This window comes from Neovison vison, chromosome 3, assembly GCF_020171115.1.
Source record: "Neovison vison isolate M4711 chromosome 3, ASM_NN_V1, whole genome shotgun sequence".
In the NCBI taxonomy this organism is placed as follows: Eukaryota; Metazoa; Chordata; class Mammalia; order Carnivora; family Mustelidae; genus Neogale; species Neogale vison.
The window spans coordinates 95,530,695-95,543,188 of NC_058093.1; the positions used below are offsets into that span (position 1 = coordinate 95,530,695).

General features: G+C 39.6%; 1 protein-coding gene across 8 annotated transcripts in view; it reads right to left on the reverse strand.

Annotated features, from left to right (window-relative positions):
* Positions 1–2,082: 2,082 nt before the first annotated feature.
* The window catches only part of R3HDM1 (R3H domain containing 1), a 150,218-nt gene continuing 139,806 nt past the window's right edge, over positions 2,083–12,494 (reverse strand). For all 8 annotated transcript variants that reach the window (XM_044242572.1, XM_044242575.1, XM_044242576.1 and 5 more), the window contains 4 exons: positions 10,247–10,391; positions 4,710–4,792; positions 4,149–4,233; positions 2,083–3,428 (listed from right to left, as the gene is read on the reverse strand). In XM_044242572.1, the coding sequence (XP_044098507.1) occupies positions 3,070–3,428; positions 4,149–4,233; positions 4,710–4,792; positions 10,247–10,391 (672 nt within the window). In that variant the 3' untranslated portion in view covers positions 2,083–3,069. The remainder of the gene's footprint in view (positions 3,429–4,148; positions 4,234–4,709; positions 4,793–10,246; positions 10,392–12,494) is intronic.

A 12,494-nucleotide genomic window follows, 5' to 3' on the forward strand; every position in this document is an offset into this window, starting at 1 on the left:
AGAATGGCAGGCAGAGGCAGAGGGAGAAGCAGGCTCCCTGCTGAGCAAGGAGCCCGATGTGGGACTCGATCCCAGGACGCTGGGATCATGACCTGAGCCGAAGGCAGCTGCCCAACCAACTGAGCCACCCAGGCTCAATATATATTGTATATTTGAAAGTTGCTAAGAGAATATGTTTTAAAAGTTCCCATCCCACATAAAGGGCACCCAGTTAAGTGGCTCTTGATTTGGGCTCAGGTTATGATCTCACCTTGTGAGATTGAGCCTGTGACAGGTTCTGTTCTGGGCGTGGAGCCTGCTTATTAAGATTCTCCTTCTCCCTCTGGCCGCCCCCTCCATCCCCGCTGCCTGTGCGGGCTCTCTCCCTCTCAAAAAAAGTTCTCATCACACACACAAAACTGATTAACTACACGAGGTGACAGATGTTACCTAGATATTGTGGTGATCATTTTGCAATACGTACAAATATCAAATCATTATGTTGTACACCTGAACTAATCTAATGTTGCATGTCAATTATATATCAATTAAAAAAACACTTAATGATGAATCTCAGACCTGTACCCCTGAAACAAAAATACATATATGTTAAAAAATAACAACAACAACAAAAAAACCCAAACCACTTCAGTTTACCAGGAATCCTATTGCAGGAGTCAAATATTCAGAGAACTGAAATAAACTAGAAGGTGGTGGTCTTTGGTCTCCATCCCCCATGTATGATGACTAAGTAATAAATTCTTGCTGCAGTGCTGGCCCTGTGTATCCTCTCCTTTGACTCTCTCCAGTCAAAAACAATAAAAATTCAACTGGTCTTGGCAGTGAGGCACATTCACAGTGCTCATTCTTACTTCCTCTGTGCATGGCTCCTTAATCTGACATGGTTCAAAGGCAGCTCCAATTTCTCCCAGGAGTAAAGTATTCAACATCAGAATATACCAGCTCTCGTATCATGCTTAGCGAAATAAGTCAAGCAGAGAAAGACAACTACCATATGATCTCCCTGATATGAGGAAGTGGTGATGCAACATGGGGGCTTAAGTGGGTAGGAGAAGAATAAATGAAACAAGATGGGACTGGGAGGGAGACAAACCATAAGTGACTCTTAATCTCACAAAACAAACTGAGGGTTGCTGGGGGGAGGGGGGTTGGGAGAAGGGGGGTGGGGTTATGGACATTGGGGAGGGTATGTGCTTTGGTGAGTGCTGTGAAGTGTGTAAACCTGGCGATTCACAGACCTGTACCCCTGGGGATAAAAATATATGTTTATAAAAAATAAAAAAAAAATAAAAGAATGTACCAGCTCTCGAGGAGGCCTGGGATTCCCTGAGACCAAGTAGGGCTTCACAAAAGCTTTAGAGTGAGTGAGCATCTGTGCCAGAATCTGGGAACACCTGCTGCTCTTAAGTCACAAAGTCAACCTTTAGTCTGGGCTGGAAGCAAACCAGGCTCCAGGCAAGTGGCAGATGGCAGACGCTCCTACTTTTTGGGTGTTACAAGCAGTCTGACTGTGCTTGGCTAGCAAATGGAAAAAGCTTTCTATAAAGCAGTTGAGCTAAACTGGATAATGGGGTACTCAATATATCAGCTAAAATCACGGATTCTTTATCCAAACAAACACATGTTCTATTTTCAGTTGTCTGACTGTAAGTATATTCATACTCAAAACTGTCTTTAATTGATTGGTATTAACCTTATGATAGAACAAAATCCTCCCACCAATAAAGTGATACTTTGTAGAACTTTTGAAAAATGAATGGGTTTACTGTCTACCATGTTTTATAAATTTAAAATTGAAATCTCCAAGATGGGTTAAGTCTTCAATACTGATACTCACTCATTTAAAAAGGTGTTTTGGGGGCACCTGGGTAGCTCAGTGGGTTAAGCCTCTGCCTTCTGCTCAGGTCATGATCTCAGGGTCCTGGGATTGAGCCCTGCGTTGGGCTCTCTGCTCAGCAGGGAACCTGCTTCCCCCTCTTTCTCTGCCTGCCTCTCTGCCTACTTGTGATAGCTCTCTGTCAAATAAGTAAATAAAATCTTAAAAAATAAAGGTGTTTTTAATTTACAAAAGACAAAGTGGTCTATATTTGTAAACATTTATTCTCTTGAACTGAAAAAGGCTTGCATCAGCACACATTGTACAGCCTTGCAAATTACACAGAAATTGAAAAAAAGGTTCCTTGTTCATAAGTGCAATGAATCTTTGATGTCCAGTGATCCGCTGCAAACAATGAAAACAAATCTTAAACCACTTAAGAAGTTTCCAGCACTCATCAAATCCATTTCCTTAGGTGACAAAAAATCCACAAGGAGGGGAATGCAAATAAGTGGCATTTAGTTATCAGAGGGACACTTAAAAAAAAAAGTGGAAGTATTTTCCTGCCTAAAATGATTCCTATTCCCCTTTGAATCTAAGTGGTTTGATTACGAAGTGTTAAGAACATAATTTACTTTACACTCAATATTCATACTACCTAAATGAATAAGGAAAGGACCCTATGAGGGAGCTCTGTATTTTCTGAAAATTTTTTCTGTGTTTAGAGATACAGGGGAAGAGTAATCTTCTATTTATGGGCTCTCCTTAGGCACCCTCCAGTCCCCAAGAAAGACAGTACATGGTTTTGACTTGGTTATTCCACTCCTGCATTCTTTTCCCCCCAAATTCTACGTTGGGTCACACTGTGCTGGCTGCAAAAAAGAAATACAGGTTGCAACTGGTTGTAATCATTTTGAAGAATAATTTGCTGTACAATAGAGCTTTGGATCTGATACAAGAATTCAGAAATATAAAACAAAATAACTATAAAAGTTAGGAGGCATTTGAACAGCATTTCCTCAGAAAAAGCTGCTAACTCTGTATCATTCCGATGTGGATTCCTACAGTCATTTGGGGTGAAATGTGTAATTCTCCCCCTTTGCTGGATCACTGGCCTGTCTTCAAAAGCTATAACGCCATGACCACACGTCCTAGGAGTCTCTATCATGTTAACAGAAGCTCCAAATACCAAGCCAATTAAAGATGGGTGAGGACAGGGGTATCACAAAGGCCAAGGGTCCAAGGTGGCTCTGTTACTGAGAACTTGCCCTTTCCAGAATGTGAAAGTCATAGTGCTTCTTGCTTGTTCTCAGCTTAAACTTGTTAACCGAATTAATTTGTTTCTTCAGTGCATTCTGTGCAGCTGAAATGGAGGGGAATGTGGCTAAGACGGTGTATGTGGAGGCCAAGTCACTGGGTTTAGAGCGTTCAGGGTTGACAGTGCTGTCCCCGCTGCCACAGCAGAGGGGGTGACGACGCAGCTGGGGCTGGGATTGAGGGTCCCGGAGCCACCGGATCTTGGCGCCAATTTTAAAGAGTTCCCCAAAAAGCTTCTCAGCTTCCATGCGAGTTATTCCATCTGGTAGTTCAGTAATTTCCAAGACCTTCCCAACTAGAATGGAAAAGGTGTAGAATTAATAATCCCTGTAACTGAGATGTGGGCAAAAAGTACTGAAGACCCAGATATCACATAAGAAATGAACGGGATTTTGTGAAACCCTTCAAACCCCACAAAACTTTTAAACCCCACAAAGCCCACAAACGTCTTTTAAATCACTCCTACTTAGCCCTAAGGCAGGGGGTGTAGAGCTAATAGTATTAAACTACCCATCTCAGTCCTGGCTGATAGCTGTACATAGAAAACACAGCATTGTATAGTGGATTCTCTAAGTTAGGTGTGTGTTCTTGGGCTGTTTCCTGAACAAAATAGCACTTGCCGTAACCCCAAAAGCTGCTGAGTGCCCTCTGAAAGCCCTCTGCCACAGAAAGGCATTTATCTGTCCATCAGACTGTCTCTGCGTGGGTGGAAGGACTACTTCCTTTCTCCAAAGACACAGAGGCAAAGAGTGTCATTCTACTTGTTCCTTTCACACATAACTTTTCCTTTTGGTCCCTTCATCCTTCCTAAATCCTCCTGCACCTAACTGCACTCTGAAATCTGAAATAAGACAATTAAAAGAATGTATTTTAAGAGCCCTATATAACAGACAGCACCATTTCCTGTAACATATAGGGCAGGACTTTAGGAAGCAGAAAGCCCCTTTCTGTTTAAAGACTGTTGAACTGGTCAGCAGTTTGTAGAACCACATCCAGTTGCATCTCAGGGACATACCTGCTTCTCCGGCACCAAGATCAGTGGATGCAGCCTTTTTAGCTTGTTTCCTTCCTCGGTTTCCATGCCTGTTGCCAGACTGACCCTGAAAACCCACAATCAGGTGAGAAATAAAATTCATAGTGCTGAAAAATATAACTGTAATGTTTAAACACTTAACACCTAAACATACTCAGTCTGGATTTTATACTTCAGCAGAAAAAATCCAAACACATGCCCCTGTGGCAATGGCATTTCTGTCCCTCACTATGACCAGTCACTTGTCATCTTTCATAAGCAAGGGTGCCCTGACGCCCCAGCCACTGTCCACTGCCCTTTTTGGAGTGCACGAGTGTGTGACTGCTCGTGCAAACAGCACACCACCTTCTCCCCTGCCTGCTCTCAGCCGGGCCAGACCCGACTCAATGCAGCCAGACGACACTGATAACTCAGCTGGCTGAGGCACACGGGTCTCCCTTGTGTACTGCCAACAGGTGGGCCCAGGGCCGCCTACACTCTCCACCACCCAAGTATGCTGTTCTGCCAACCAAGCCTAGGTCGTCAGACAGCTAGCTTTCACACCTGTTGGGCTGGAATGTGTCCATGCAGAACAGCAGGAGGGTTGTACTGCAGAGGCTGGCCAAGTAACGGATATCTGGCATCTCCTGAAAGTCAGTAACAAAACATTTCTAAGTTGTTCTCTGCTCAGTTATAAAAGTACATCCCAAAGTTTTCTAAATTGTCCAAAATAGTTCAGATGACTAGGGCTAACACATTTGTTAGAATAAAAAAAGTGTAGGAACTGACATATATATATATTTTTTATTTTTTTAGATTTTTAATTTTTATTTATTTGAAACAGAGAGAGAGAGAGAGATCACAAGTATGCAGAGAGGCAGGCATAGAGAAAGAGAGGAGAAAAGCAGGCTCCCCGGTGAGCAGAGAGCCCGATGCGGGCCTCGATCCCAGGACCCTGAGATCATGATCTGAGCCGGAGGCAGAGGCTTAAGCCACTGAGCCACCCAGGTGCCCGGTACTGACATATTTTTAAAAAGGATGAAAAGTTTCCATTTTCCCTTTAAAGAGCTGGGGTAAACTTCTGAGAGGAATGAAGACTAGTAACAGTGGCTATAGAGGAAGTTAAGTGGTGGGAACTGGGTGTAAAGGGGATAGGATGGAGAGAAACTTCCCTAATTTACCTTAACATTTGATACAAAACCCTCCAAAATAAGTCTAATACCCATTCCACCCACTTGAAATGCTAAAATTCACATTTTCTATGATAATTAAAAATTGATATAACTGGGCGCCTGGGTGGCTCAGTGGGTTAAGCCTCTGCCTTTGGCTCAGGTCATGATCTCAGGGTCCTGGGATTGAGGCCCGCATAGGGCTCTCTGCTCAGCGGGGAGCCTGCTTTCTCCTTTCTCTCTGACTGCCTCTCTGCCTCCTTGTGATCTCTCTCTCTCTCTCTGTCAAATAAATAAATAAAATCTTTAAAAAAAATTGATATAACTTACATTTCAGAAGAAGGAAAAAGCCCTAGAAAAACATTAAGCTCTCTATCTACCCAAAGTCACACTGCTTTTTAAAAAAAGACAAAAAATTTTCCCCCGTAATCTCTACACCCAATGTGGGGCTCAAACCCATAACCCCGACATCAAGAGTTGCATGTTCTACTGAATGAGCCAGCTCCTCCCCAAAGTAGCTATTAATTACTACAAATATGTGCACTTATACATTTATATATACTCCTTACAAACATTTCTTTTAAAGTTAATTTATTTTGGGATGCCTGGGTGGCTCAGTTGGTTAAACACATGACTTTTGATTTCAGCTCAGGTCTTGATCTCAGGGTTGTAATATCAAGCCCTGTGTTGGGCTCCACACTGTGTGTGGAGCCTGTTTAAGATTCTCTTTCCCTCAAGAGAGGAAAAAATAAAACAAGATGAAATGAAAGAGGGAGACTAACCATAAGACATTCTTAATCACAGGAAAGAAACTGAGGGTTGTTGGGGGCATAGTGGAGGGATGGGGTAACTGGGTGACAGACATTAAGGAGGGCATGTGATGTAATGAACACTGGGTATTATATAAGACTGACAAATCACAGGCCTGTACCTCTGAAACCAGTAATACATTATATGTTAATTAATTGAATTTAAATAAAAAAGTTAAATAAAACAAAGATAACGCCATTGGAGGGAAAATATTTTTCTCCCTCTCCCTCTGTCACTCCTCATCACCTCTATCTCCCTCTCAAAAAAAAAAAAAAAAAAGCAAGAGAGAGAGAGAGAGAGAAAGAGAACAAAAGTTCTCAATTAAAAAAAAAAAAATCTCTAAGGGCGCCTGGGTGGCTCAGTGTCAGTGCGTTAAAGCCTCTGCCTTCGGCCCAGGTCATGATCCTGGGATTGAGGGTCCTGGGATCGAGCCCCACACCGGGCTCTCTGCTTGGCAGGGAGCCTGCTTACCCCTCTCTCTCTGCCTGTTTCTTTGCCTACTTGTGATCTGTCTGTCAAATAAATAAATAAAATCTTTTAAAAAAAATAATCTCTACACCCATTGTGGGGCTTGAACTCGTGACTGAGATCGAGAGTTAAGCTCTTTCAGCTGAGCCAGCCAGGTACCCATTACAAAGATTTTTATAGTCTTAACCAATGGGTATATTTACACTTTAGGTCTTGGGTCTAGTCTTAAACACTCTTTAAAGGGATTAATAAATGCTGATCGCAAAAACCTTGTCCTGGAGAATGTTTTCATTTGTTAATATTCTCATTTTTACGGGCAACTGGGTGGCTCAGTCGGTTAAGTGTCTGACTCTTGATTTGGTCATCACCTCAGCCAGAGGTAGAGCTCTACCTCAGGCTCCACGCTCAGCGGGGAGTCTGCTTGAGGATTCTTCTTCCATCCATACCACCCCCGCTCCCCACTCTCACATGTGTACTCTCTCTCTAAAATAAATAAATCTTAAAAAAAAATTTCTCATTTTATTTTAACCGTAAGTTTCCCAATTCACTACATTCTGTATTTGGAAGGGGATTATGCATAGGTGCTAGAAAAGCACTTCAGGGAATCATACATCCCTTCTCCTATAAGCTTCCTAACAGAGAAAAGGAAGGTATAGACTTCTCTCTACTCTATGGAGCTCTTTTCAGATGGACAGTGTGAAGGTGCCAGGGCAGCTCGCTGTCAGGACACACCCATGACACACTTGCTCCTTCCCAAGCACTATCTGAAGGGCAGATATGCCATGGTGGCTTGATGTTGAGATCAGAGATGCATGAAGATACATATAAAACAGTGCAAAATAGTCAGAATTATGTTTAGACCCATGGAGCAGTATACTTTTGAAATATGGAGTTGAGCTGTAGATAGCAATAATCAAAGACTCCTCCCTATAGGCCATGCTGTGCTCCTCTTGGGGCATTCGTACTTGACCATGTATCTGGTATTACCATATTGCCATATACTGTTTAAATTTATTATTTATAATGTTCTATTTTTCTAAATTATTAAAGTATGTGGCTTTGTAGAAAATTTGGAAACAGAATTACAAAGAAGAAAATAAAAACCTCTCTGGTAATTCCATCACTTTAACATTTTGGCGTGTATTTTTTCAGTGTTTGTTCTACTTATGCACACATGGGTATATGTATATGTATATATATATATATATATATATTTTTTTTTTTTTTTTTAAAGATTTTACTTATTTGAGAAAGAGTGTGTGATCAGGGGTGGGGAGAACAGAGGGAGAGGGAGAAGTATGATCTCCCTGAAATCATGACCTGAGCTAAAGGCAGATGCTTAACCAACTGAGCCACCCAGGTGGCTCTATGAGTCTTTTAAAAATTGAGACATAATTTACATTAAATAAAATGCACATCTTTAGTGTTGGGTCTGATGAATTCTAACAATTGTAGAAGTCCATGTAATCACAACCCCAAAAAGACAATGAATGTTTCCATTCCTTGAAAAAATGTTCCCTCAACTCCTTACTAGTCAATTCCATATCCCATCCACATCACTACCTGATTTCTAACATCATGGCTTAGTTTGCCTATTACTGGATTTCATTTAATTAGAATCGCATATTAGATCTTCTTTTTGTGTCTGACTTGTTTTTTGCTTAACATGACTCTGCACTTCACCGATGCTGTTGCAGGTCAGTTTGCTTTGTTCATTCAAACTGTTGATCAGTATTTCATTTTAAGGATGCCTTACAATCTGTTTAATAGTCTTTGGCTGGTGGACATGGGGTCGTGTCCAGTTTGGGCAATTATAATAAGGTTTTTATATATGTTGTACAAATGTGCATAGACATATTTTCATTTTTCTTAGGTAAATACCTAGGAGTGGAATTGCTGCATTGCAAAGTAAGTGATTAACTCTGAAGAAACTCAAATCTTTTTCCAAGTGGTTTTAAAATTTTATACCTCTACACCAATGTGCAAGAATTTTAGATGCTCTGTAATTTCACCTACATTCAGTTGTGTTAATCTTTTTGTTACAGCCATTCTAGTGGGGGCGAAGTGATATTTCATTCGGATTTTAATATTCCTTTCCCTAATCAACAATGAATGATGTTGAGCACCTGTTCAAAGGCTTACTGGGCATTTATAGATCTTCTTTTTTGAAATGCCCAGGTAACTTTTATTTTTAATTAAAAAGAAAATTTAAATTAAGTAATCTCTATGCCCCACATGGGGCTCAAACTCATGACCCTAAGATCAAGTCAAGAGCACATGCTCTACAGTCTGAGCCAGCCAAGTGCTGCTTTTTTACATTGAAGTATAGTTGACACACAATGTTACATTAGTTTCAGGTATACAACATAGTGACTCTACAACTTATATGCTATGCTATGCTCACCACATGCACAGCTACCATCTGTCACCATAAAATGCCATTATAATACTACTGAGTATATTCTCATATGCTGGACTCCCCATCCCTTTGACTTACTCATTCCATAACTGCAAGTTCGTATCTCCCAACTCCTCTTTATGTATCCTGTTTTTTATTTTTTTTATTATTATTATTTTTTGTATCCTGTTTTTTAAAATCACTCACTGTACTATGAATATTTCTTCTAACAATTCTTTAAAACATGATTTGTGGATAACTGTATAGTATTCCTTATACAGATATACCAAATCTAATCCTTACTGATGGACATTTAGATTGTTTTGCATTTTTCTGCTACAGACCAAACTCTTCTGTGGATAGATCATTGTGTGCATTATCCTTAGGATAAATTCCAGAAATTAAAATTAATGTTTTCCATATTATTTTAGAATTATCCATTTGCTGTTCCTCCAATTAGACTGAGGTCAGGTAAGGACTTCTCCTTATTCATCTTTGTATATCAGGAGCACAATGAGGACACAGTAACTGTTGAATACACTTTTGAATAACCTTTTAATATATACTACTCTGATACAGAAATTAGAAAAAAAAAAAACAAATTTATAGGGGCGCCTGGGTGGCTCAGTGGGTTAAGCCACTGCCTTCGGCTCAGGTCATGATCTCAGGGTCCTGGGATCGAGCCCCACATTGGGCTCTCTGCTCAGCGGGGAGCCTGCTTCCTCCTCTCTCTCTGCCTGCCTCTGCCTACTTGTGATCTCTGTCAAATAAATAAATAAAATCTTTAAAAAAAAAAAAAAGAATTAATCTGAAGACTCCAACAAAAAAGCCAAATTTATAGCATTGCATATTACTACTGTAGAGAAATGGAGTCTAAGGATAGTAGTTATGGTCATTTGAACTCTATTACATAAGTAATTATTGAATGGAAGTAGTTACTAAGATAGTAATTATTAATTAGTGATGAAACATTAAGGTTAGGAGAGTATATGGTAATAAACGCATATGCCTGGGTGGAGGTGAAAATGCAGTTCTGTGGACAAGTGAAAGTAGCACCAAGGGAAATCACAAAGTGATTGGGAAGGAATGTCTTTTATCTTCAATTCAAAAAAAAAAAAATTAACTTCAGTGTAGTTAAGATACAGTGTTGTAAGAGTTTCAGGTGTACAATACAGTGATTCAACAGTTCCACTCAACACCCAGGGGAGGGGATACCTTCCAATCCTCTGAGGCTGTGACTAGTTTCGTGCACTTACCTTGCCCTGGAACAAAAGGTCTAGAAAACTGAGGTATGATGGAAAGGGGTGGTCCAGAGGGACGGACAGTTTTCAGGGTGGTCAGCTGAGCTGGTGCTGGCGACTGAGCTGGTGAAATAATGGGACTACTGAGTTGAGGGCTGTGCTGTAATCACAACAAAAAAACAGGTTAGCATTTTAGTGATGTTCTTTGCAGATTAACTTTTGAACAAATTTCTTATTTTTTTTGGATTACAAATATGTCTTTATCATTAAAAAATTTAAACACAGAAATTTATAATTTTCAGCTCCCAAAGATAAACACTGGAACAGACTATTTCTAAACATATGCAGCCACACATCTACATTTTACAAAAACAGAAGTAGACTGACTATAATCCAACTTTTGAATCTTGCTTTTGTACCTGGACATTAATATTGTAGATACTTTTCCATGACAAAAAAAATATACATTTATCTTATTTTTTTGGCCATGTTAACAGTTTCTTTAATATTTTGTTTTTAAACAATTCATCCCTAAAGAACAATTACCAAAAATAGTACAAAGAACTCTCAGATTTCCCAAATGTGATTTTCCTATATTTTTATATCTCTCTGCATATTTTTAAATCTTTATTATCTCTCTCTGTATACACTGTTATTTATTTTCCAAAATATTTGAGAATGAGTTGGTTACAATACCCCATCCCAAAATAACTTAGTGTCTTTTTCCTAAAAACAAGGACATTTTCTATATAATTAACCAGCATAGGCTGATCAAAATCTATATAAAAGTGATTCTACTCTCTACGTAATAGAGTGTTTGAGAACACTTTGAAATAAAGATGTTTCTAAAAAAGTCCTTGGAAGAAAAACTATTATCAAAATCAGGCAATTAACAACACAGCAATATTATGTAATCTATAGAGTTTATTCAAATTTCACCAATTGTCCCACTAACATACTTTACAACAAAAAGGAAAAAATCTCCGCTTCTAGTCCAGAATCAAACGGGGCATTTAAAAAAAAACAAAAAAACAAAAAAACGGGGCATTTAGTTGTCACGTCTCTTTCATCTTTTTTTCTTTTTAAAGTAGCATGGGGCTTGAACTCACAATCCAGAGATCAAGACCTGAGCTCAAATCAAGAGTTCGATGCTTAACTGACTGAATCACTCAGGTCTCCTTTTTCTTTTAAATTGGGAACAGAGACTTAGTCTTTTTTCTCTCTTGACTTTGACTTTTTTGAAGGTCATTTTGAAGATGAGTTATTTTGCAGAATGTCCCTTTGGTTTGCTGGCTGCTTCCTCATGCCCAAACTGACAAAGTACATTTGAGTGAGGACTACTAGAGAAGGGATATGTGTGCTTCTCAATGCATCATGAGAGGGAACTTGACATCCATGTGTCAACACAGTCTTGGTGACATTTACTTCAATCATTTGGTTAAGGTGGTGTCTGCAAGGTTTCTTTGTTGTTAACTATTTTTTCTTTTCTCATTATAAGTGTCTTAGTGGGAGATCATATTACCTATAAACAGAATATTACTTCTTCCTTTCCAACTTGGATGCCTTTTATTTCTTTTTCTTGCCTAACTGCTCTAAGTAGGACTGCCAGTTACAATGCTGGCTGATGTGTACCTTTTAAAATCTACTGAGATTTAACTTGTGGCCTAACATACAGATGGTCTATCTAAGAAAATGTCCCAGGTACACAAGAAGGATGTAAATGCTGTTCTTGTCAGGGAGAGTGTTCTCTATACCTCTGTTGCATCTATTCGATTTGTTGTGTTTAAGCTCTCCATTTCCTTAACTCTTGCCTCGTTGTTATATCCCTTATTGAGAGTAGGGCATTAAAGTTTCCAACTGTTACATGATGGTTTGTTCTTTTAACTATTACACCTTCTTGCTGTACTGAACTTTTGTATCTTTTTTTTTTTTAAGATTTTTAATTTTTTATTTGACAGACAGAGATCACAAGTAGGTAGAGAGGCAAGCAGTGAGAGGGAAGCAGGCTCCCCGCTGAGCAGAGAGCCTGATGTGGGGCTCGATCCCAGGACTCTGGGATCATGACCTGAGCTGAAGGCAGAGGCTTTAACACATTAAGCCATCCAGGTGCCCCCGAACTTTTCTATCTTGAAAATTTTTTGGATCTAGAGTCTTACTTTGTTTGATATTAGCAATAACAACCCCTATTCTCTTTCGGTTACTATTTTCGTGAATTATCTTTTTGCATCCCTTCATTTGCAATTCATTTGTGTCTTTGGACATA